Consider the following 26,166-nt stretch of genomic DNA (forward strand, 5'->3'; position numbering starts at 1 on the left):
TGTTTATCAAAAGGGGTTTGCAAGAACCATTTACAAGCAGATAGAAATGATGAAAAGTAAATGTTTATTATTAGGGAAACCTGTCAAAATCAGGTAACAAATGTGGTGAAATATTCCCCATGTTCCTCAAAAGTCTCAGAATGCAAAACACGTTAAAGAAACATTTGACTTAATGAATCACACCAGTCAGACACTTCTTAAAATGAAACCGTCTTTATTAAGTAACTTTAATATCAGAAAAATAAAACTCTTAAATTCTCTTTACAGCAAATATATAATATCAGTGCTTTGGCCGCAATAACTTAAAAGGCCGTTATAAAATATAGTCTGCTTTTAAACTCCTGACTTAATTTGAAGAATTTATATGCCATAAGACTCCTCCGACATATACATAACAAAAGTGTAGTAAAATTAGCAAATACTTTGAACTGTTGGTACAGCTTAACAATATATGTATTTATATATAGATAATCTAAGATACATTTTACAGTATACCGTTCTTAATTTGGTGGCGTACAGACATGACAGGCAGCTTGAATCCTTGGCCTTTTTACAGTTGCAGTGTTACGTTTTACATTGGCTGTACATTATGAAGACATGCTCGTGATGCACATTCCATTCTCCACTAAACGGCAGCTATCAATACGATTATCATCAATACTGTAAACTAATAACTAGACTACAAGCAGATAGCATTGACACCCTTCTGCAACATTTCTGGGTTTCCAACTCTTCATTCAATTGATCACTCAGAAAAGTAAAAAAAAAATTAAAATCTTATTGTAAACATTTTAATATAGATATATTTGTGTATATATATGAAATGTAACAAAATAAAAATAAGTTCTGTATATTCATCAGTCATTAACAGTAATATCATATAATACATACACAAAAATGTCAATAAACTGAGGGCTAACAGTGTATTGCATTCCCTCAGAGAGAGAAAGAGATCCACCCTTCGCAGAGCTGAGAGAAATAAAATAAAAAGGACGGAGAGAAGACCCAAGGGGCAAAAGCAGATGTTTTTTTTTGCACTTTTGGGACTCCTTCAGTTCCATTTCCTTGAGAAAGCTCAATCACCCATGAAAGAATATGATATTTAAGAAACGGAAGTATAGAATAACTCCCAAATACCGTTTACAGTTGGAATGCTAGACGGACTGCGGTCCAATGTCCAAAAAGTAAAGCAACAGTATTGACCTCATGTAGTGTCAGTCCCAGATTAAATCATTCCAGCTGGCTCTCCTTCCAAATGTCCCTCAACTCATTTAATCCTGTAAAACTAAGTCTAGAGACACTGGCGTTTAAAGCTAAGATTTGAGATGATTTCCACCTATTTGTACCTTTTTCCATCGCTTTTCAGGAGGAGGAACAGACAGATGCACATTGAAAGGGGGTGCACAAAGATCAGACTGTTTTGGAGTCCGTACTTGTCAAAAGTGTGATAAGATATGAGGAAGGCTGTGCTAACTAGGGCACAAGAGCAACAGCAATTGAGCTGATTAGACAGGTGAAGCATCTCGTCAATGCATTAGAGCTGGTAATGAAAGTTAACGCTGACTGAAATGTAGAAACTGGTCAAATCAGAAGGGAAATGTCTGTCTACAGGTTTACGCCCAATATAGTTCAGTTTATCTCCATGGGTAGTTTACGGAGATGATTTTTGCATAGGCCTGGTAGACGAGACATTGATGGCTGCTGTCTCAATTTTGCATCCTAATATAATTATTTGCCGTCTGCTAACCAACCAGGACACAACATGGCTGTGAGGAGCAGGGTAAGTGAATTGTCAAAAAAAAGTAACTTTAATACAGGGAGGAGGAATGTTTCCAAAGGGACAAGCTGTGCATATATCTCTGGCAGAAAATCAGCACATGGTTTCTCCAAACAAGGATATCATTGAGAAAAAAACAAAAAAGGCAAAAAACAATGAGTGGAAATGTAAGTAAAATAAATGGGAGTGTTTGGTGTTAGCAAATAGATGGTAAATATTTGGGAAAGGCTCACTAAAAATGGGAAGCAAAAAAAAAAAAAACCCATCCCTGTTAGATAACCTTTGATCAACAGAGAGGCATTTAAGAGTTTAAACTTTGAAGAATACATTAAGACCTCTGTTAGCGTGATCTGAATTGGTAGATAGTGTTGTCAGTTAGTTACAGGCTTTCCAAAAAGGCCACAAGTTTGTTTTAAGACAAACAACACTGCGTTCACTCGGCACTTTTTGTTCAAATTTTGTTTTTTCCAACATACTTTTTGTTTACTCAAAATGGAATTAGGCACAAGTTTACCGTAAACAGTTTTTTAAAGGTAGAAACGGAAAGCAACGTAACATCTTGGTACTCAACAAAGGGAAGTTAACCACTTGGTTCTAGTCTGGGAGAGAAGGAAGCCTGAGGCAACAAGAGGTTGCCCCTGGAGTGTGAACCATTTACAGTTGTGGGTTTGACCCACTTGGTTTAAAACCCCTTTGTGGGTATGTCTACGTGCTGCGTCACTATGCTTTTGATACAAGCAATACTCAAAAACTCAGATTTTTCCACTGGAGCCTGTAAACATCATATTCTGTTTAAATATAACAGACACACTTTGCTCGATATTTACACACATTTTCAAGGGTAGTGTGGCATTTTCCAGGATAATGTGTATATTTTATCCAGTTTACTGCCGTAGGCATTCAAATTCTGTGGTAACCAGGAGAATACTATTAGTTTAATCATATTAATATATGGGGCTCATATGTAAACATGCTCACTTCTGTTTTCCTTGGAGCGAGCACAATAATTGGGAGGCAAAGGGGCTTGGCTCTACTTCAGATCAAAACAATTTGTAGCAGCGAATTAAAAAAAAATAAAAACAATGGCGAAAAACTTTTTAGATGTTGACAAAATTAACCTTGACCTGAAAGCATTATGTTTCTAATATAATTCAAAATACATTTTAAAAATTGATAAAAAATATAGGTAGGCAGAAATGCTTCAGGGAGGAGAACATTTAAATCAAAAATCATGATGAGCAATATATATATATATATATATATATATATATATATATATATATATATATATATATCCCACCCCACCCAATGCTACACAGAGGGTTTCCAACCCTCCCATTGATCAATCAATCAATCATGGAAGAAGACTTCACAACAGCAGGCACATGTACGGGCTGAACACCCTAACCCATGCCCTAAATATACATCATTCCTTATTCACCTATTCTTCCTCACCTTTGTCAACCGAACACCAGCTTGGACAAATGTGAGGATATACCTAAACAATGAATTTCCCTACACTTTACAATTTGGAAGTGTTGGGGAGGCTGATCCCTCATCAGCCGTCAATAAATGGATTAAAATCAAATGTTGCGCAGCTGAATGGCCTGTGTGACCGGGGACATGCACACAGGGCAAACAGCGTCTGGACTCTGGCATATATGGGTGGCACAATCTAAACAGAAGAGGTTATGGCCACAGGGAACCAGGGCAGCGATCACCTGGTTATCCATGCAGTGCATGCATATTTCCTGTCCCCTCCCTGCTGGTCCAACCCCCGGGCGGTGGGAGAGGGAGGATTCAGGAGGGGAGGAAGAGGAGGCTGTGCTTTCACTGGAAGAGGAGAAGGCCGAGCTGTAAGAGGGGAACCTCTGGACATCATGGGCCCCGGTCGAGACAAAGGGCCCTCGGAGAACTCTCCTGGCCTGAGGGTGCTCCAAGGCTTCTGTTGGAGAGAGCCGGGGCGTTCCTGGCAGACTGTTCTGGAGAAAATGATCAAAACAGGCATTGGATTACATGAGCCTTAAGCAAGTATTTATATAAAAAAGATCCGTTTCTGATTTAAAACAAGTTTCTTGAATTACTTCATCATTATTGATACTGAGTTTCCTGTTCTCTTATTGTCACTTTAGAGGTGCTTGTTCTTTTCACAATAGGGGCAATGGTTAGAAGTACAGGACAATAGGCAACTGCCGTAAGCCAAATGTCTTCGTTAAACTTGAAAGGTTGGGAGTAAGACAAACTTAAATAGTGGGATGGTCATATGGGAGCCATAAACGGTGTGCACCTGCTGAATTTCACCTACCTGAGAGTGACGAGCATCGAAGGCCTGTGGGGGCTGGTGGTCCACATAAGCGCTCCAGATCGGTGGCTGTGCAGCAGGGTGCGATGCTTGGGCAGTGGAGATGGTTAACGGATCGAAGCCGGAGGAAGAGCCTGCACCTCCCAGGCTGACCAGCTCCTCAGGAAGAACGCTGTCGCCAAACCAGAAATTTGCACTGCCACCATTACTGTTGTTGTTGTTGTTAGCATTGGCATTAAACTGACAAGTTGGGCTCAGATCTGCCATTCGGTTACCATTACTGGTGGCGTAGACAGAGTCAGCTGAGCTGGAGCCGCTGCCCAGGGAACTGGAGCTGTCGTTACGGTAGGTGGAAGACATCCTGATACCGCTGTTGATATTGCTATTGATTCGCTGAGTACCGTTGAGACTCATTGGCAACAGGCTGCCGCCGCCACCATTTTGGGATGATGCACCTGCACGAAGCCATCCGGCCTCCCCCAGCGCAGCTGCTGCAGCATGCTCAAAGCTGACATCTGTCCCATTGTACTGAAAGTCATTGTTGTCAACTCCAGGAGCCTCAATACTTCCACAGGATCCTGTACGTATGGCGATGTGCGCCTCTATCTCATCCTTCGCACGATCCACGTTCTCCGGCATCCCGGTGACCTCGAACACCGGCTCCTTGTCCCGGCTTGGCGTCACAATGTACGTGTGGGTCTGTTGCTGAATACGTTTGATGGTTGCCCCTGAAAGATATGAGCAGACCAAGAACCTTATAATATAACACTTGTCAGTAAACTAACTTTACAACGACAAGAGATTTTCAACGACATAATTACTCTGTAGCTATGTTAGTTTAACAATAAAGAACCATGAACCTTTAAGTAACTACTCTGGTCACATGGCAAGATGAATGGCAAGCGCATAATCACATAAAGTTTGACGCATGATACTGTATGCATGACCAATTCTGAGAAATATACATCCGAGGATATACAAATGGAACATTGATGTAGAGAATCAAATTGTTTGGCGTCGGGAAGAAAACAAGTATAAATAGGGCTGAGAACATTAGCTAAAGAACAGATCTCTGTGTACTTCATTGTTGACGCCTCTTAACTTGGCCGAACCAGGGTTCGTGGAGTTGACAAGGTCCGGGAAGAGCTATACTAAAGACTGCACAGTCACATTTACTGCATCATATTTTCAGTAAATACACTTGTTTTTTTCTAACAATAGCTGGCATTGAAAAAGGAGGAAACATGGCTCTGCAATAATTATAGCACCTGGTGACTCAGCTGGCTAACAGGACATGTTTCAGTTAGGTTTAGGAAACTTTTCAAATTTCATTCCTATATATCTTAAAGGGATAACCAGAGAGAGCATTGACAAATATCCCACTGTGAATGTTCAAGTAACAGACACCTTTCTCGATGATTGTAAACATCAAATATTGAAAGGAATATTTTTCATTATCATCACATTTTTATTTCAAATTTGTTTTCATTATGACCCGTTGCCTCACCCTCTCCAGTCTACTGGCATATGGTTGAGAACTACTGCACTTCAATTTACAAATCAACCCCAGGAGTTTCTGACACTGCGGTGGTAATGTCAACAGGGAAAGGGGTTGAAGACTTTCCCAGAGCAAAATGTAGCCATCTTCAGTAAAGCTGAGCATATGAAAACTTACAGAATCTGTAAGCAAACTGAAAAAATCAGACAGTCCACAACTTTGTTTAAATGCTCAGAGATAACAAGTGTTTTTGTAACAGTTGTATGATACACAAGAATGTGTAATTTATTTAAAAAGCAGCAATATCTCCATATGAAAATATAAATATAAACTAAACCACCTTCTGGGAGACAATGGTTATCTTAATAATGGATAGTTTCAAAGACTCACCTTTGGGACCCACGACCAGCCCTACAACACGATATGGTACTCGCACCTGTAGAATTAAAATGACACGGGGTAACTTAGACTACTATGAATCAAACACACAGAGAGCCTCCTATATAAAAACAAATGTGGGAAACATGGATGGTACGATACATAACAAGTAATGTAACTCACTGCATAGGAATGGGAATCTTTAACACAGAATAATGCTATGATTCATGATCACATGTTTTCTGACCTGAATGGTTGTCTGTCCAGGTAGAGAGGGGGTCCCTGTACCCGTCGCAGCAGACAGAGGGCCCGTCTTGTTTCGAGAGGCTCTGATGAGGGAGAAGTGCTCAGCTGCAGAGAGGATCTCCCTCTTAGCCATGCCCACGTCTTCTTTGCGCCCCGTCACAACAAAGACAGGCTGCTCTCCCCTCACCGGTGTCTTAATGTAGGTGTTGGTCTTGGCTCGAAGTGCCTTAATCTTACAGCCTGTAATGAACAAGGGAGACAAGGAAAGAAACAGAGTACTGTTGGATCATTGCTGATTCACGTTTGAAATGTACCACACACACTGCATTAAGTCAACATATTAAACTTTGATGATTACCTAATTAAAGGTTATGCCATATGCAATTTCCCTTTCCAGTCACTAATGCCATTTCAAAGTTGCATAGCCTATACATTAAATATTCCTTTCAGCTGTGGTTGAGTAGTCCAGCATCATTACCAGAGCCATTTCCTGTTGTTGTCAACACTGCAGTCTGTGCACCCTCCCCCAACAAAGACGACATAATAACACTCTCTCAACCCTACTATTGAGCTATGTAAAGTTGATGTAAAAGACCAGATAAAGGCGTTCGATATCTAGGAAAGGGGCAGCGTTTAGTTGAAGTGAGGAGTCTTGGTTATGTCACAGAGCTAACTATAACCTACAGCTGATGTGGCAAAGCAATGCCGACCTACACACCGCTCTTCATGTTCTCCTCCGAGACAAAGCAAAGCCTCGTTTAGCTCGGCAAGGCACGGCTGGGGTCATGTTCGTTGTTCACTGTCCATAAAGAACAGACAAAACGTCCAAAATACAGACGAGCTGTCAGAGCGAGAAGACATCTGCTGGCTTATAAAACTTGTATTGCAAACTTTTGCTGAGGGTGTTGGGCAAGTGTGATGTTGACCCAGTTAGGAGGAGTGCTAAGCTAGCTGAGCTAAGTGTTGCTGAAAAAGACATGGTTTAATAATGTCTTATTTGTGACTATACAATGCTCAACACAAATGTTAGATGTCCCACATAATAATGTAGCTTGTAAAAATGTTAGGTATTATTTATCATAAACAGCTTGCAACAATACTCGTCAATGCTGGTGACAACAATAAGTCTATAGCTAACGGTAGCGTGTTGACTAACGTTATATTCTTACTTGCGACAAATTAAAGTACAATTTACTAAATGTTTGATTGTAACTTTGGGTTTACTTAATATTGCAACATTCTTTCGAAATCACATAATGCATTACATTTACCATCCTGTTGTATATCTTATTTCGCTTGATTTACTACTGCATGAACTATCTTCCTACCAAGTTTGGACCAAACTGCCATTAGCAACTTAGCTTTTAAAAGGATTCTACCAAAACCCTCCGAAACACAACAAAGACTCACCCTGTCTGCCCACAATCTCCGCGACGTGCTCGGAGCTGGGCACCGACACACACTCGGTTGTGTTGACGCTCTTTCGCCGAGCCAAGAGCGAAGACTCGGCCTCGTAGCCCGACTCCCCGTACATGCCGGGCGGTAGTATCGCCATGCTGCCAGCCAGTGGTAAGGCGCCGCCGCCGAGCCCGATATCATCTCCGTCTCCGTTGTACAACAAGACCGTTTCGACGTGCGGAGGCTCCATCCCCGACGGCATCACTGAGCCTCCTGGCCCCGATGGGAGGTGTTGCTGGCGGTGGGCCTGCGCTAGCAACAAGGAGTCAGCTCCAACTTCTAGCTCATCGTCCTCGGGCGCTATGTTCACTTCTTCTCCCGAAGGCGGCCGATGCACGGGCGTCAAGTCTAGGACCGTACCGAGAAGGTTAAAATGAGAAACAGGGGAAAGCTGGTGGAGGTGGTGGTGATAGTGGAGGCTCTCGTCTAATTGTTCGGGGTTCTGGCTCTGGGTGCCGTGGTGCTCCTCAAGGCCCATACCGGCGAAAGCGTGCACTAGAGGCGGTGGGACCTCGGACTCTCCCTCGTCGGCCTCCAGCAAAGATGTGCTACTCGGCATTATGCAAAGCTTTTTAAATACTGTCTTTAGACGGAAAACGATACAAATAATTAATCAAATTGTTTTTGGTTCAGAAAAAAATAAAAAGCGACCCGCGCCTGTTGGTTGAAATGTGTGGCTTTTGTTTTGTCTTTCCAGCTCTCCATGCAGCCCTCCCTACACTGTAATCTCGTAAAGCTGGTTCACGCGATACTTGGTTTTGGGGTCAGGCCAGGCGTGTATTCACAACTATCAGAAAGAAAGACGCACTCGCCGCACATCTTGCAGTGGTTCTGACTTCTGTCATGAGAATGATTCATTATAATATATGAATACTATATTTGCCAATGGGCTACACATCCCGAGGTATCGGGAGAATAATTCCGTAAGGCCGCCTCAGAGTCGACACAATTATTGTGGCATTAATATACCCTTTTTTTTGGTGAGATCTAGAAGAAAAAAAGGTAGGGATAAGTAACATGTTATTAGAAGGCTTAGATTGAGGGCAAGGACAGTATGTTACCTAATAAAGATGCAACCAATATGTGTTGAACATCAGTGGTCTGACCCTACGCAAGCCACCATGTATGTTTTCGCAGGCCATTGTAAGATGCCAATTAGGCTTTTCCTCAAATTGCAACAAGATGGAGGTTTGATAAAAACTAGTAGGGCCACAACTTTTTGTAGGGCAAACTATTCCCTAACTTTGAAAGAAAAGTAACTTTAATACAACTGTGATCTTCAAGTACATTCATTTAGATATTGGACATTATTTCAATTAACTGGTTGTCCAGCTTAACAACAAGCTAGAGAAGTCTGACATCACCACTCCACTGCTATCTGCTGTCCACAATAACCAAGTCAATCACTCTAACGGTTAATGTAACTGCACCACACACTTCCCGTGGCTAATATCATCAGTATCTTCTACATCCAAGAAAACCCATGTTATTGTACACGGACTCTAATTCATGGACAGTCTTGGGTTAGGGACTCACCAACAATATACAAACGTACACCCATGAATAGCTCAAATACAAGTGCATACAAAAAACAACAATTCATTAAATCAATAGTACCTGACTCTGACTGTCTCTTCTGACATTTATTGGTGATATTGCAGTGGACATTGTTGAAAGTGTTTTCACATTTTATAGAGAAAATACATGAATACAAAACAACCCTCTGAGAGCAGAACCGCTTACATAATCTTGGTCAATGCCAATCAATGGTTTCATCACTAAAGGCTACATCAAACTCTATTTTTTATTCTGGACTTCTATGGGCGGATTTTGTTGTAGTGGATTTTGGTGATAAAATATATTTTGCAACAAGCGAGCCTTATTAGTAAAGTCACGGCATCTCGTTAACTGCATAAGATGAGACCATTTTAATTGCATACATACAGTATTGTATTTAACCAAACCCTGTTTAGCAGCAGCCACGTTGGAGTGTACTATTGACCAATGAGAGTGCGCAGAGGGCGGGCTTTCACAGTTGACAGCCAATGACGTGTCACGTTTGTGATACGTTACTTAGCATTAGTTGCATCCGGGTGAGCATTTTGAGGTGAGTAGCTAATGCTGAGTGAGACAAAATAATGAATCAAGAAATGCTTATCTTTGAATTTACTTTGGCTTCAATGACCATGAATGCGCCAGTAATACAGAAATACGCAATAATAAATTGTTAAAAATTCTGAGAGGCTTTCTCTCTCTTTATAATACAAAGGCCACCCAGCTAGCTAGTTAGCGTTAGCTTTAAGCTAACAACTTGTCGCTAATACCAATGTCCGGGTTTGCTTTGTCACTACTTGTGCCTTATTTCCTCCCTTGGTATTGATTTTAGTTTCTTGTCTGTTAAGGTCTATTCCGGCAGGTTTGCTCAGGTTTTTGCTTTGAAGCTTGGCTATCGGTCTTCAGGATGTACGGATCGTTTCGGCTGGTGTTGCAGGTGCTGTCGGCCCAGCTTCTCTGTGTGTGGGTGCTGGGCTCCGAGCTAACTTTCGAGCTGCCAGACAACGCCAAGCAGTGTTTCTACGAGGACATCACCATCGGCACCAAGTGTACACTTGAGTTTCAGGTGCGTGGGTCTAATGAGAAGTTCCTATATTTGAAATATTGATTAATTTCCTGATCAACAGCGTTATATCAGCAGTTCTCTGACTGATGACAATGTGGTAAGCAAGTAAAAACAACACACCTTTAAAAAATCAGTTTTTAACACTATCTTTTGTCTGTTTTCAATAATTGTGTTTATTAATGTAGTCAAGTCAGTATTATTTACATATCCTAAGATCACACATTTGCTCGAAGGGGTTTTATCATCTGTACACCATACGATATTCTCTGCTTTTAGACCCTCGATTGTGATGTGCAGTAGATATGATATGTACAGAATAAACAACGTTAATAAAGTGCATGTAGACAATCCATACAATAAACAAATGATGTATAGAATTTGAACATATGAAAAAAATGAATCCAGGAAGATCTTAAGCAGCTTCCAGGTGTCCCCAACAGCTAAAGACTGACCTCTCCACCATGTAACCTGGAAAGAGAACAGGCAACACGGACATACAGAAACAAAACTAATACACTTTATCAACTTAGATGGTACGATATTGAAACAAACTCAGAAGGGGTATATAAATAGATGTCTTTATGTTTTCCCAGGTGGTAACAGGCGGCCATTATGATGTGGACTGTCGTTTGGAAGACCCAGAAGGCACTACACTCTACAAGGAGATGAAGAAGCAATATGATAGCTTTACCTTCACCGCAGCCAAGAACGGAACCTACAAGTTCTGTTTCAGCAACGAATTCTCCACTTTCACACACAAGACCGTTTACTTTGACTTCCAGGTCGGCGATGACCCTCCACTCTTCCCCAATGAGAACAGGGTCACTGCTCTCACTCAGGTAAGCTCTGTCGGTATATATGCACATTTATTTTATCTGACCAAGAAAAAAAAAGACTAATATCTAGACGGCATGTGGTTTAGTGAAAAATGATACACCTTCAACATCTCTTTCACTCTACTGTTGGTTTCATTAGTAAAACACCTTTTTTGGTACCTATCTGTGCATGTAGTTTTGTGTTGTCTGCAAATTCGCAGCCAAGCTCCATACCATTTTAAACTGACAAGCCAAACCTACTAAAAACGTTCTGGTAGTAAACTAATTATTGTATATCCATAAACTAGTTAGACACTTGCTTTTTATTCCTACAGGTGATGGTTATGGGGTCAGATTGTCTGACTAACATTCACTTATGTCTCCTCATTTTTAGAAGTTTGAGTATATTTTAACACTTTTTGCTCACAAAGGTCCTTCTAGTTTGTGAATCAAAGTTAGAATGTTCTTGTAACAGTCAATATATCTAATTGGCGGCTTGGCTTTTTCTTTACCCTGTGCAGATGGAATCAGCCTGTGTGTCTATCCATGAGGCCCTAAAGTCGGTCATTGACTACCAGACTCACTTCCGCCTCCGTGAGGCCCAGGGACGCAGTCGGGCAGAGGACCTGAACACCCGTGTGGCTTTCTGGTCCATCGGAGAGGCCCTTATCCTTCTGGTGGTCAGCATCAGTCAGGTGGTGCTGCTGAGAAGCTTCTTCTCTGACAGGAAAACCACTACAACACGCGTAGGATCGTAACAGTCTCTGAGCACCGGGATCTGATACAGCATTTTTGTGTCTGTTCATCGGCTAGCGTGCATAGAGTAGGTCTGAATATCAGTGCTGATCTGAAATTAGATCATATCAAACTGCCAAGTCGTACAATCTGACATGTCATCCTGATTCAGCACTGGTATTCTTACAAACGTTATGCAAACGAGCCTTAAGCTAAATGGTTACGTATGTGTAAAATGTATTTGAGGGGTAAAAATAGAGAACCTGAAAAAAAGGATTTCTTGCGTTGCTTAGAATGATCTGCATTGGAGGCAGTTTAAGGTCCTATAGTTGAAGTAAACTTTACAAATGCGTTTTAATTTTATTTGTGTCTTTCTACCCCTGGCATCTCAAATTCTCCACACCTCGTCTATTTCCTCTTTCAGCCAAAAGTGTGCACTGAATTTACCAAGAGGGTTGAATATGTGACTAAACCTACTCATAATGTAAGGGTTGTGACTGTATATGTCCTTATGTGCAGAGCAATAGGTTTCTTAAACCACACTGGCATGGCAAAGAGTGTTTCCCCATAAAGGTTGCATTTGGTTTTGAAGAAAATGTTGCTTCTTTCTTTATTAAACCTCACTGTGTTGAGTTAGAAACAGTAGATAATGTGTTGTTTTATCATCTTTGTCATTTAAGATGAGTTGGTGTATGTTGTATAGATTATAGCCATCTTTTTATTTTGATACGAGTTTGAAAGAGTTTGTATTTGGGCCAGAGGATTGAATTTAAAGATACACATAATTTCTCCTAAATAACTGCAGACTCAATTTTTAAACAAAAAAAATATTTATTGTTTTTTTAATTTTGGATACTATTTGCTTGATTACACATTTAGGTAAAGGCATGTTTCAATTTGAACACATCTCGGTGAATTCTGTACTGCAAATGTTATAATTGTCTTTGTGACTGTATGGAAGGTGAAAAAGAAATAACAGATTTTAAAATGTTGTTTTAAAAGGACACATTTTGTGTGTTAAGTGGCAATGCCAGCAATTTCAAGTACAGCAACTTGTTATAACAAATGTGTCTTTCACTGGTTCCTCTACAATGTCATTTATATAGTTTTGCCTTTGCTGTTTAAAGTGTAACAACTCATTTGTAATGCAGGCTAATTTTGCTCTCAATTATAAATTAAAGTTGTTCTGCAAAATATTGATTCTATATATGTTGAAAAAGACTTAAACATTAAATCTATGATCGGGTCTGGATCTGAAACTTTGAGCCTGCAGAAAGTCCTGCAGGTGGTGTAGTAAATGGAGGCTTAGTTACATCTAGTGTGGCTTAAGCCAGGAATCATGTGAAAGTCGGTGGGTCATTCTTTTATCCATGACTTAAACACAAAATCTGGCAGCTCTCAGCCAGTGGCATGAAGGCCTGAAGGAAACATTAAATATCTGAGTAAATTGATTCATTTTAAACTCCACCTGCAAAGTAGACAAGTTCAAAACATCACCTGGCAAATCCAAATCATCACTGTTGTAATGTGAGATCAATATGACCTTTATGATACTTTATATTTGACAAAGACAGACTTTAAAATCTAAACCACTGAAAGAAACCAAAAAACTCAACACTTCAGATAGTGCTACACGTCTTGGTAAACTGTCAGAACTGATGCTCAAAACAACTATACAATTGTATTCTATTGATTTATTATTGATGATCTTGTGCTTTTTTGGTGTGCTCCCATCAAATGTTAATTGTCTGTTGTGGTAGGTGTTGCAGTGCTGGCGTTTCATTTTAAGGTGTATGCACTGTAACGGCTCATCTTGAACACAACATCTTTTGTAAATCATTCTGGAAGCTTATTTTAGTTGGGATGGCTGAATAAACTTTATTTTCAAATGTCGTTGTATGCTTTTATTTAATATTCAGCAATAAAATTGCTTTTCAATGTGGATGAAGGTTTTGGAAACATCTTGTCATGCTTCTCTTGTCCTGTAGGGAGAGATATAACCAAAGCCTTCACAGTGAGATGTGCACCTATACAACATTAAGAAATATCTCTTAATCTATCAGATGCATACGATATATTCTACCGGTTTTTGTTTGTTGTTTAGTTTCCCTTTACATATTATTTATATCTTTAAAAAGTCCCTAATCATGAATAGCAGCAATCGCCTTTGTTGTTTTTTATCGGCTACGTCACAGTGTTCCTGCTCTGTGATTGGTGGTCAAACATGTCAATCATTTACGCTAGTCAAGAAAAAAGACTGCGTTGGGTTTGCAAATTGTCGGAAACTGAGTCGTGATCATCCGGTCCAGCCGTGGGTGGATAGCCTTCCCTATTTACCTTCCCCTCCACTGAGATTATAGTCGTGCCAGCTTGCCGAGTGGCTCCGTAGACGACGGTGTTTCGTCGTTTCGCGGGTAACGTCTCTCGCTTGTTTCTCGACAGTAGTGTGTGAGAAAGAAACACGGCTAGGACTCCGGGGAAATCCCCTGAGTGAGTGGCCGAAGAACGACCGTCTTTTCCAGGCTAAGCTAACAGCAGCACGGCATTACGGGTGGGGGAGGATTTTTTAATATTTCGGCCCTCGGGAAGCTAATATAAATAACAGGCGTGGGTTGTGAAACAATGACAAGCGCAGAAAGTATACCTAAGAGAGGAGAGGTTCTCGGAGGGGAAGACATGTCAGTGGACGAATATCGGTTTAACGTTCAATAAAGAGGTGTAAAGTAGATCAGCTAGTGGAAGCTAGTCGCTAAATTGATCAAGGAAGTTGACTAGCCACCTTGCTAACTCGGCGACAAATGTATTACTGGACCAAGGGTCGCCTGAAACTCTGAGTTATTCATATGTTTAACATATTCACATAGTGGTGATGACCGTTTTAAAGCCGGAATTAATACAAGTCACACATTTCTGTGGGCTTTTAAAAAAAACTAAAACGCGTCAGCTGGTTTACTGTTGGCTAGTGATTCAGAGCTTGTTGTAAACAAAGGGTCCCCAGCTCCACCTGTCAACAGAGGCGCTACACCTCGAGGTATCGTTGACCCATTGTGTCACGGACATCGCTACCTTTTTATTTAACTGTGACACTAACCCTCAGAAATGGATTTAAAGACGGCAGTATTTAACGCAGCCAGGGACGGTAAGCTCCGGCTGCTTCAGAAACTGTTGGAGAACAAAGATGGACACGAGGTTACTAAGTTGATGGGCGATAAAACAAACGGGGCCACCCCGCTGCTCATGGCCTCACGGTACGGCCACCTGGACCTGGTAGAGTACCTGCTGGAGTGCTGCAGCGCTCCTGTGGAGGTCGGGGGGTCCGTGAACTTTGACGGGGAGACCATCGAGGGAGCGCCCCCTCTCTGGGCCGCCTCGGCCGCCGGTCACCTGAAGGTGGTCCAGTCCCTGTTGGGCCACGGAGCTTCTGTCAACAGCACCACCCTGACCAACTCTACACCCCTGAGGGCAGCCTGCTTCGACGGTCACTTGGACATTGTGAAATACCTGGTGGAGCACAAAGCTGACCTGGAGGTGGCCAACAGACACGGCCACACGTGTCTCATGATTTCCTGCTACAAAGGACACAAGGAGATAGCTCAGTACCTGCTGGAGAGAGGAGCAGATGTCAACAGGAAGAGTGTCAAAGGTGAGAGGTTAGCACAGATAATTTAGCATAAGAAAGTTAAGTTGTCTCATTTAATTCCCCTTAACTCTGAGAAAAGACACTGAGGGTGGGTAGATGCATTTTCAGGGCTCTTATGTAGTTTGAATCACCTATTCCACAGTAAGTGTTTCCAGACATATGATGGCACATTAGATGATAAAGGTATGTCATTTTCTCATAGCAGCCATTTCAAATAAAGAAACCCTGATCATATTGTAAACAGGCAAAATGCACTCATACATTACAAGTGAATAAAAATGATGACTCAACAAAATAACATTAACTGGTTTCACAATGGAAAATTATCTTGATAACTACGTCAGCTTTTCTTTGGGTGTGTAATGGAACTCTTTTATTGGAAGGGTTTTATGAATAGGCTACATGCAAACCAGTGTCCATCTGTATTTATGGCTATTGTGTTTTATGAAATAAGAGTCTACAGGATTGCTTACAGTGAAGCATTAGTGATATCCTGCATTTTGTTCTATTACTGTCGATGTGTGGTGGGAAAAATAATCAACAATCCATATTGGTTTGTGCACATTTGATGGGTTGGAATCGTGTTTGCTTATATGTGGTTGACACTCAATTTATTGCTGTCAGACAAAAAAAACAAAGTGGAGTCACTAAGTTATCCCGACCAGCAGAACGCAGGTGCTCTATTGTGCTCAGACTAACCCATGTGTTTTGTATTGTGTGTGTGTGTGGTGATTGAGGTGGAAATCAGTTTGTTTCCTTCTCTTCAGACTATTGCCTCTCCCATAATTAGATATGAAGTGGAACATTTTCAAAACAGTAGACTTTGTGTTGATGGAGGGAGACGAGCCAGCAAGAAAGAAAATAGTGAGGACACCACATCTGATATGAACTGCTAAAAGTTCTGTGGTCAGCTGGCGCTATTCCTCTCGGAACAAAAAAACACTTAGTTTATACAATTCCTTCAGCCGAACACCTGTTGTACTGTCCTCACTTGGGCTTAAGGCTCCTTTTGGAAGAGCATAATGAGTATTTAGACCAATAGCTTGTTTTGGAAGAAATGTCTGGATTACCAGTTTTTTGTTTTTTTGTTGTGAATTTCATCCTGACAAGCAAAGTGGACAAGGCGTCAACACTATTGGCAACTGGTTTTCAGGAATCTCCAAAAGAGCCATTGTTGCAAATGTATGTCAACTTGTTGATGAAGGGATATTATCCACTGTAGCAGACAGTATTTCATATTTGAAAAATGTAAAAACATTGACTCATCTGAATCTGAATTCCTTTTATTTGTCGTCAATTGAAAATCATTTAGCCATCCAAAACATTTCCTTCATTGTTAACCCAGCTTGTCTTAGTCCTCTCTGATAAAGCAAAGGAGACCCTGCCTTGTGGCTATCCTAAAATGGTCTTTTGTCGTGAGTAAGATTAAAAAAAGATTCTGATCAGTGTGGTTTTGTCAGTCTCCTGAGAATATCTAAAGGTTAATCCTTGACTCGCCCTGTGTGGTCTGGTCTGCCTGAAAATAGATTAGCCTTAGTCTACTGAGAAACTACATGCAAGTGAAAGCAAAGCACCATTTCACAAGTGTTACACTCAAATCATATGTTGATAAGGATGGACATAAAGTGTTATGAGGTCTGTTGAATGTATTTAGTTGAAGACTTTTACTGTATGTGTTTTTTCTTTTAACTATTGAATCATAAGCACCGCTCACAACACTGTCTGCTAATGCTTAACTCCCAAGGTTTTCTTCGGTTGATGATTGACTTTGATCACCGGGTCTCTGCAATCTATTTGAAAGACAAGTTTGAAGGACAAGGATAGGTTTACACTTATTTCTTTATGAATTTTTACATTAATGTCACTTGTTAGTAAAGCATGCACTCGAGTGTCTTCACAAGGGTTTGGCTGGATGCATAAAGTCTTGCTTTAACCATAAAGGATGTCAGTGGGCAATAAATGTACCCTTTTTTTTTTTAAGGGAAACTACAGCGGGAGTCTACTGTTTAGAGTTTCTGTATATAAAGCTACCCAATTCAGGCCTAGGCTCCACGAGGACGAAAACGGGTTGAATCCGCATATTTCTCATGCATATAGCCCTTTAAGCTCGACGACGCCGTAACAGAAACGTAGAAACAGACCCCGCAAACGACAACGGGTCCAAAGGTGGATAGATCTGGGAACGGAGCGCTCTGGGGGGTCCAACGGGGCCGTGGGGTCGCCTATACAGTCATCCGTTTCATAGCCCCGCCTCTCCCCACCTCTGCTGCTCACCTCCGCAAAAGTACACTGCACATTGAATTCAGATTATTTATCTTTATCTCGATATGAACATAAACGCGAGTGAAGTCTAATCTGACAGGACGGAGACACGCAGCTCCTCCAGCTGTGATGCAGCGGGAGCAAAACACACACTTCAAGTCAGATCACCACCCGTAGCTATTTTAATTACCTCTCAAACTACCTAAACTAGTTATAAATATGTTTATTTTTACTGTCGGGTTTACTTACTGGATCAGCTGCTGCATGAGGAAGCATGAAGATTTAAACTTTAACACACATTGACCGGCGAAAAACTCTGCGCGGTTCCCTCCGCCCCCACCGCGGAGAATAAACAGAAGTGCAGCCATGACAACCATTCTTCTTCGCTGCTTTTGTGGAGGAAGTTGCTGCTTTTGTGGAGGAAGTTACAGCGCCACGTACAGGTTCGGCATATGTACTGCAGCTTTTCCAGCGGTTGGATGTAAACGGAGCCGTCTCGTGGAGCTTGACACAATCCGGTGTATATTGCGTGTGGGCGGAAGGTTTTTTGCGGTTGCATTTGCGTTACTCCGATGCGTTTTGCCGTATGCGTTCCCTTGGAGCTGGGGCTTCAGACAGTTTGTCATAACTTGGTTGGATCGGGTTCCTTAAAGTGGACCGATCATGCTATATTTAAATGATATATTGTAGGGCCATACCTATATAAGGTATATTTATACGTTTCTGTTTTCAAAATACCAAACAGATCATGCATTTTAGCCATGCCTCATTTCGCTCATTTTGCTGTCTACGGGGCTTATTCTGTGAGACCACGCCCCCCTGCAGGTGAGGGTAGCCGTGCTCTGATCAAGTCAAGAGGGGGAGAAAAAAAGATCTCCGTCCTCCGTGTTTTATTTATATATACAGTCTATGGTTTTATTATATTATTATAGGCCTATAGAGTCGTTATTCATTTGTTTTAAAGCTCAATAAATAACAAAGAAGACCTTTGACCGGCACTTTTCAAATTTTGTCCGGAAGATTTAAACTTTAACGGACATCTTGACCGGCGAAAGAAACTGAAACTCTGCCGCACGGTCCCCTCGTTCCTTGGAAGAGGCGGAGTGGTGGGTGTTTGTCATCTGCTGGTGGACTAACCGGAGAGAATTACAGTGCTTGCCTCGACGGGGAGGGATTGCATTGAATTAAAGCAGCGGGAGCAACCGCTTGCCTCGGGGAGGGAGAAAAAAAAAGCCACAGCGGAGAATAAACAGAAGGGTAACCATGGTTACCATATGCGCGGGAAGTCTTCTTCGCTGCTTTTGTGGCAGACTACAGCGCCACTTACAGGCCTGGCATATGTACTACAGCGTCTCCAGCACTTTCGAGCAGCAATGGCCGGCCGTGGCCCAACCCCACATTCCGCTGATAGGTGGAGAGTTGGCCCAATAGCCGTAGCGCCACTTCTGTGACGTCATAGAAGTGTTCAAATCTGGATCGGTCTGTATCAGATCCGTTGCAGCCCCTTTTTTTTAGAGATTTGGGTATGGAGGAAAATAGAGAGGGTTGTGTTTTCTGACACTTGGTGAGTTCCCTGGAACACCGGGGACACGTATTCATGTATAAAAGACGTACAGAAGTGCATTTTGCACGATAGGTCCCCTTTAAGATATACCCAATACATATTTATTTTGTCTTTCAACTTAGAAAATTGATGAGTTTCATGTTTTCATTAAGGAGTTTTCCAAACTTGGCAAAGACATATTTTTAATCTTATTTTAGGAATACTGCCATTGTCAATACACCATCATATTGGTTTTAAGAAGAAAAAAAGACCATATCCACCAAGTGTAAGCAAACAACAATAAGATTGTTTAAACATTGCACAGTCAGCATTAGGAAAGTACATATTCTCTAACAAATAAATCATAGCAAAGCTTTTTCACTCTACACCTGCACATTTGAGCAGCAGCTGAGCGTTAATCCCCACTGCAAAGCTTCCATTCATCAGGTTTACTTCCTGCAGTTCCACGACAGGCAGCGTGACCTGTATTTCCTATCTGAAAAAGGGGTGTTAAGAATCACATGTATATGCTGTTAGCATGACAAGCCGCACCTTAACTGGTAATCATCGGTGAGTGAGCATGAAACAGACAAATGACTTGACGTAAGCTTCCACAATACTCTTGACATCAGCTGATTTACAGCCATTTTGAATAAAGATAAAGGACAGTGTGCAGGGTGAACAGCTGCTCTTCTGTATTTGCCATTACTGTCTATCTCTATGTAAAAACATTACATTTGCTATTTGTTTTTCATCATCGAATAACATTTCATGGCCAGACCAACTATTCCCAATTAAACAGTTTTGCTTTATTAAAAGGCTGTGGCTCGGCTGGACGTTTTTAATGGTCATCTAGCAATAGATATACCATCATCAATTAGATGTATCTGCAGGTCATCCAGCATTACTTGTTTGCGCTCACTACCTCTAGCAGGTCACCATGAATGTTCACTTGTTCACAGGCAACACGGCGCTCCATGACTGTGCGGAGTCGGGCAGTCTGGAGATCATGCGGATGTTGCTGCAGTTTGGAGCGTCCATGGAGCAGGACGGCTACGGTATGACTCCCCTGCTCTCCGCCAGCGTCACAGGGCACACTAACATCGTAGACGACCTGACGACGCACCAGCAGGTCAGGGTTTTTTGTTGACATAGATGTGTGTCAGTATATTACTATGATATTTTCAATCTAGTGAATATTTGTCTTAAATCCATATAAAAAATAACAAATTATTTCCTTCTGCAGACAAGCCCAACAGAGCGCATTGATGCCCTGGAGCTCTTGGGAGCCACATTCGTTGACAAGAAGAGAGATCTGCTCGGAGCTTTAAAATACTGGAAGAGAGCCATGGACCTCAGGCACCTCGACAGTCACTGCATTGTCTGTAAACCCGAACCAAAGCAGCTGATCATGGCATACGACTATGCCAGAGAGGTGAGTACTATTATGACACAGTATTTTTTTTTTTACTAATCACTTCCACCAAAAGGATTCTGCATAGCATTTAATGCTCTTAAATAGTATTTTATTTAATGCTGATGCGGTCATAATTTGGTGAAGGCAGCACAGAGTTAAGCAGGGTGACTGCTTCAAAAATGTAGCACGAAGGTAGCAGATTGCATTCGTTAGTATTCGCTGTGAAGAAAAGCAGACATTTGGTCTTGTTTCTGCGTAAATAAGGTTTTTGAGGCACTAATGAACCAGAAAATACTAATATAAATTCAATTAAATAAACGGAGAACCTACTGCAGCAGTCCAGTGTCAGGTCTTAATGCAATTTGATTTCTGAAAAGCATGATTTATCGCATGTACTAAATCCTGAATTGCCCTAATTGCTGCACCCTTCCCTTTTCTTGATCTTGTAATCCTCTTTCTAGGTAACAAACGGAGAAGAGCTGGACGGGCTTATATCTGATCCGGATGAGATGCGCATGCAGGCACTGCTCATCCGTGAAAGAATCCTCGGCCCACAACACCCCGACACGTCGTACTACATCCGGTACAGAGGGGCTGTTTATGCGGACTCTGGGAACTTTGAGCGTTGTATCAATCTGTGGAAGTATGCTTTGGACATGCAGCAGAGCAACCTGGACCCGCTGAGCCCCATGACGGCCTCCAGCCTGCTGTCCTTCGCTGAGCTCTTCTCCTTCATGCTGCAGGACCGAGCCAAAGGTCTCTTGGGGACATCTGTGTCATTTGAGGACTTGATGGGGATCCTTTCCAAGAGTGTGTTGGAGATTGAGCGGGCAGTTAAACAAAATGGGCCGATGCCACCTGACCCTGCACAGCTCAGCAAGGCCCTGTCAATCATCCTGCACCTCATTTGTCTTTTGGAGAAGGTGCCCTGTACCGCAGAGCAGGACCACTTCAAGAAGGAAACTATATATAAGTGAGTTTCTGATGAAATAGTTGTATTAGTTTAACAGTTTGTCTTCAGTGAGGAACATTTCCTCAGTACTCTTGTAGTGTGCGGTTGTCGAAGCGAAACAAATAATAGTAGTTTTGTGGAAAAACCTATATTTCTTGCTGGCAGTGGTTAACTTGCACCTGTTGGGCCACTTGCCTACCTTTTTTCAGCAAATAGAAGTCTTAGTCTCCTTTTCTTCCATTTTATTTTTCAGGAAAAATAACTTGAAAGATAATTTTTTTTTGAAATGTCTGTTTGATTAGATGACTAATCAAACCGTCAGTTGGGTCACAGTCCTGCACTTAATGCTGTTACCATGACGATTGTAGTTTTTTGTCTCCTTGTTTCTGGACAGTAAAGTTGACATCTTTCCACATCGTACAGATTCCTGAAGCTCCAGCCGTGTGGTAAGAACGGCTACAGCCCTCTACACCTGGCAGTCGACCGCAACACCACCTGTGTGGGCCGCTACCCCGTCTGCAAGTTCCCCTCCCTCACTGTCGCCTCCATCCTCCTCGAGTGTGGGGCAGACGTGGACTGCCGCGATGAAGATGACAACAGGTTGGTTTTTCTTCTTCTTTAGTTTCAGCTCTCATAATTGTTCTTTGACGTGGCTGGTTTTTGTTTATTTTAATATTTCTGTTCAAAAGTAACCACAACAGTAAGGGTTACAACAATATTTTTAAATGATTTTGTCTGTAAACTGAAAAGGTTAATGAAAATACCTAAAATGCTCCTCAATTGCACCATTATGACAGCCACCAGTGAAATGCCATGCCACAACATTGATGACATGTTTTGTTATAAAATGATTAAGTGGATCTATTATCTTTTCCCACCCACCAGCCCACTTCACATAGCCGCATCCAACGGTCATCCTGACATCATGAACCTGTTGATATCCTGCGGGACTCACTTTGACAGCACCAACGCCTTCCAACAGACAGCCTGCGACCTCCTGGACGAGAAGGAGCTTTCCAGGAATATAATCCAGCCCATAAACCACACCACACTTCAGTGCCTAGCCGCCAGGGCCATCGTCAAGCACAGCCTCAGTTACCGGGGGAACATCCCTGAGAAACTAGAGGCCTTTGTCTTGCTCCACAGATAATGATGGTGAAGAAGAGGAGAGGAATGGTTGCATTAAAACAGGAGGGGGTGTGATCACATGACATGGAGCTGACAGACTGAGGAGCACTATAGTTCAAGGCCTGTTTGATGAGCTGAAAGACACCATTTTGTAGGTTTGCAAATTCAAACAATTTTTAAAGTATGAATTTGGAAGATTTGCGTGCACCAAAATGTCCTCATTCAACCAGGATAAAAGTGAGAAGTGATCGGAGTAAACAGAGGAATGATTTACTACTTCGTTCCTCCGCTTGCTCTCTCATGGAGCCGCGGCTCGGACCGGTCACAGCCTGATCTGTGGGGATGTATTACGAGTTGTTTGCGACATGGACAATTGTATCTCCGGATGATTTAAGCAAGGGGTTTACATTTATTTTGCTTTAGAAAAATAAAAAAGATTTTTGTTTTGCATATTACACTATGCTATTTATTGAATGAAACTTGAGAGAATTTTCTCCATGCTGGCTCCAACCCAGCCTCAACTTTGCCTGCTTCTCTCTTCTCAAAGCAAAGACTGAGGCGTTTCTACATATGCTGGGACTTCAGGTTATTTTTTGTTTGTCCCATCACTGTTGCCAACAGTCATGGACCCTTCCTCAGTCATCATTATCTTTTTTTGTACTTTTACATTTAGTTATTGTCATGTAACTCTGGATACCTGCCAAGTGGTGTGGATCCTGGACTCATTTGTCACTAGTGTATAACAAAGCTTTACAAGAAGGGTTTAATGTCTGCGAACACCATAAGTGCTTTATTCTTCCTATGCACAGGCTAGGCTGTTGGAGAGAGACTGTTGTATTCTGTGCCGGCACTTGTCTGTGCAATATCTCATGAGTTTTTGTGTTTACCTCATTGCTGCCGTTTCTTTCAGTATCCCCTACTTCCACCAGAGAAAGAAGGGGGGTGCAACACCATTGTACTGACTGTTGTAAGAAGAGTGAATGGATTTGAGTGATCGTGTTTGTTTGTATGTGTGCGAGTGCCACACAGTGTGTTTCTTGTATGCAGAGTTTTTTTGAGCTTACACAAATGATTGAGGACTAGAGTTTGGTGGAGTGGCACTCATGGAGATTCCATAATGCACATGACTGCCACTAAAAACCACAGTGGCCAAACTGTCTTTCTACAACGGCTGGAGTGTGCAGGCTTGTACCCAGAAGTGACCTCTTAACGTTCATACACGGCCGACCTTTAAATGCCATCATTCTTTTAAAAAAAATCGTGATAAAAAAAGAAAACAAATCTAGGTAGGATACCAACATTGGTCCACTGTGCATGTGCAGCAGCATATCAACCAATCACTGCAGAAAACCTTTTGTGAGGACTAGACTACAGCGGGGAGAGTTCTTCTCATTTGGTACAACCGTCGTCCAATTCCATAAGAAGTGAAGACACAAATGTGTGGGAGGGCGCCTGACGTACAGAATAGTAAAGCTTTGTGAATTATCTTGTTTGCACATTAGCTTTAGATGTGTGGGTTGAAAAAAGGGCTTTTCATAATTCATAGGATTTCACATTGCAGTCTATTTAACCTGACCGTTCAATCCCAGACATAGAAAATGAATGAGGACTCCCAGGGCAACTTCATTTGAATCTGCACTTTACTACCGCGGAGTTTAAGATTTGATATGGCATTAATCAAGTTCATGTCTTAATAACCAGTTTGACAATAAACCCATGTTGCACTTGTCTCCTTGTCCAAATGTCTTTCTTTCGTCATTCTGTCTATTTGTGGGGCTTTTGCCGATGGGAATTCCAGTAAATGTTTAGGTTTGATTGGATGGTGTCTATTTTAGCCTTTTTATGTGCCAATTTCCCATGGCCTAATTAGGATAAAGGGCACTAAAACTACATTTTATAAAGAAACGGGCTGCTTTTAAATCCGGTCTTAAAAGGGTACTATAATACTCCCCATACTTCAGTATCTGTTGTCTTTAATGTATTTCAAGTTGCCGAAGCTACTTTAACCTCAGTCACTGAGCGGTACTCATTTCAGACACTTGAGCCGGGGGTAAAGAGAGGACCCTGAGACTGGACTGGAATGTGTCCAGGGAAACCTTTGACATTACTGGAGGGGTTATGTTATTCATCCAGTCGCTTCCAAGAACTGTCCCAAATAAAAACATGCTGATTTGTGACTTGTTTTTTCATCAGTAGTTGTTGCTTGAAGCAATAAAAGAACGACTGTTGCTAACTGGGTTCTTGGCAGAGAACTCGAGCCGTTTTCCTTGCTGAGAGGTTGCCTGAGGTTATTTACCCACTCGGACATAGCAACTAACTGATGTTTGCTTCTGGTCGTATAACAAGAAACGAAAAATGGTTGCCATTGAGCAGTGACATCCACCATGGAGGTTATTGTTTGTCAGAAGAATTATGGATAAACTACAGGCCCTTTATCATGAAAATTGGTGAAAGAGTGAACCATTTGCTCAGAAAGAACCCATTCTTTTTGGATCCAATTCAGAGTGGGGATACACAAGTTACATTTTCCCTACTGCCTTCTCTCATATAGCAGTTCTCACTTCCTGTGTCCTCCACATTTAAAGCAGCAGCTGAAAAAAGTGACACCTGTTCTACTGTATATTCTCCTATGAGTCACTGCCAGGAATTAAAGTGCAGAGTGGGAATTTCTTAATGAGTCACCTTTACCGTAGGTATGTGTGTCTGTGCTTGTACTGGGCGGATGAGGTAGAACAGAGCAGGTTTGGGAAGATGTTTTTTATGTGATCTGTGTTTACAAGGATTTAGCAAAGCTTAGGTTATTTTTTCAAAACTACTAGGAACCATATTGTTACTTTTACATAACAGAAAGAGGGCTATAACTACCAAATGCTTAGCCTACCTGCTAAACCCATTTTGAAAGAGACAGGTTTACACTGGATATTTACAAGACTATTGAGGAAAAATGGTTTACTGGCAGGGCCACTTTGAGGAGTGTCATTGAGCTGTTTTGAAGATTATGGCCACACCCAGGATTACCTTGCAAATATAGCAGCCTAGTGTAAGGAACTGTATCAGCTGAAAGTAGCACAGAAAGAGACATTTATATTGTTGAAATAAGTGTTTGTAGGAAGAGTGGGTGTTTAGAAAGCCAGATTTTCTAGAAAAATCCCTGGTCAGCTCAGTAGGGAGGGGGTGTAGTGAGTCAGAGGGTTGCCCATGAATCCTAGTCATGAAGTTGGTAACACAGCTCCAAAATCCTAAAAGAAATGTTTTTGGGTTAATGTGAGTGGAGTTTGTAACCCGAACCGAGTACAATCACTCTGTACGATAACATACAGTAACATAAACATATAAACATATTTATTTAATTGGTGTAACAATGCTTTATAGAATACTTTATGATTTTCCATAAC

At 41.6% G+C, this 26,166-nt stretch overlaps 3 protein-coding genes across 4 annotated transcripts; 2 read left to right on the plus strand and 1 right to left on the minus strand.

Moving 5' to 3' along the window:
• Positions 1-193: 193 nt before the first annotated feature.
• On the minus strand, positions 194-8,361 carry LOC117472859 (RNA-binding protein MEX3B-like). Of its 2 annotated transcripts, none has more exons than XM_034118290.1 (5): positions 7,612-8,361; positions 6,203-6,441; positions 5,968-6,013; positions 4,083-4,807; positions 194-3,759 (listed from the first exon to the last, which is right to left on the minus strand). In XM_034118290.1, exons 1-5 carry the CDS (start codon positions 8,216-8,218, stop codon positions 3,361-3,363), a joined length of 2,016 nt encoding a protein of 671 aa, XP_033974181.1. In that variant the 5' UTR covers positions 8,219-8,361; the 3' UTR covers positions 194-3,360. The 2 variants fall into 2 exon arrangements, with proteins under 2 accessions (XP_033974181.1, XP_033974183.1); XM_034118292.1 differs by having other exon boundaries at positions 3,480-3,754.
• Positions 8,362-9,691: 1,330 nt separating this feature from the next.
• Positions 9,692-13,722, plus strand: tmed7 (transmembrane p24 trafficking protein 7). The gene is made up of 4 exons (XM_034118130.1): positions 9,692-9,766; positions 10,062-10,279; positions 10,873-11,118; positions 11,616-13,722. The coding sequence occupies exons 2-4, from the start codon at positions 10,121-10,123 to the stop codon at positions 11,850-11,852; spliced, it is 642 nt and encodes a 213-aa protein (XP_033974021.1). The 5' UTR covers positions 9,692-9,766; positions 10,062-10,120; the 3' UTR covers positions 11,853-13,722.
• A 383-nt stretch (positions 13,723-14,105) lies between these two features.
• Positions 14,106-24,500, plus strand: fem1c (fem-1 homolog c). Its single transcript, XM_034117989.1, has 6 exons — positions 14,106-15,472; positions 20,237-20,406; positions 20,521-20,709; positions 21,153-21,664; positions 22,067-22,243; positions 22,529-24,500. Exons 1-6 carry the CDS (start codon positions 14,929-14,931, stop codon positions 22,791-22,793), a joined length of 1,857 nt encoding a protein of 618 aa, XP_033973880.1. The 5' UTR covers positions 14,106-14,928; the 3' UTR covers positions 22,794-24,500.
• The last annotated feature ends 1,666 nt before the right edge of the window (positions 24,501-26,166 follow it).

This window comes from Trematomus bernacchii, unplaced genomic scaffold (genome assembly GCF_902827165.1).
Source record: "Trematomus bernacchii unplaced genomic scaffold, fTreBer1.1, whole genome shotgun sequence".
In the NCBI taxonomy this organism is placed as follows: domain Eukaryota; kingdom Metazoa; phylum Chordata; class Actinopteri; order Perciformes; family Nototheniidae; genus Trematomus; species Trematomus bernacchii.

Excerpts from the sequence above, each read along its gene's own strand:
- LOC117472859 (XM_034118290.1), bottom strand. The coding sequence starts at position 8,218 with ATGCCGAGTAGCACATCTTTGCTGGAGGCCGACGAGGGAGAGTCCGAG. Across the intron at positions 6,014-6,202 it reads CTGGACAGACAACCATTCAG|GTGCGAGTACCATATCGTGT; the intron begins GTCAGAAAACAT and ends TTAATTCTACAG. Across the intron at positions 4,808-5,967 it reads GCTGGTCGTGGGTCCCAAAG|GGGCAACCATCAAACGTATT; the intron begins GTGAGTCTTTGA and ends CATATCTTTCAG.
- tmed7 (XM_034118130.1), top strand. The coding sequence starts at position 10,121 with ATGTACGGATCGTTTCGGCTGGTGTTGCAGGTGCTGTCGGCCCAGCTT. Across the intron at positions 10,280-10,872 it reads AGTGTACACTTGAGTTTCAG|GTGGTAACAGGCGGCCATTA; the intron begins GTGCGTGGGTCT and ends ATGTTTTCCCAG. Across the intron at positions 11,119-11,615 it reads GGGTCACTGCTCTCACTCAG|ATGGAATCAGCCTGTGTGTC; the intron begins GTAAGCTCTGTC and ends TACCCTGTGCAG.
- fem1c (XM_034117989.1), top strand. The coding sequence starts at position 14,929 with ATGGATTTAAAGACGGCAGTATTTAACGCAGCCAGGGACGGTAAGCTC. Across the intron at positions 15,473-20,236 it reads CAACAGGAAGAGTGTCAAAG|GCAACACGGCGCTCCATGAC; the intron begins GTGAGAGGTTAG and ends ACTTGTTCACAG. Across the intron at positions 22,244-22,528 it reads CGCGATGAAGATGACAACAG|CCCACTTCACATAGCCGCAT; the intron begins GTTGGTTTTTCT and ends CCCACCCACCAG.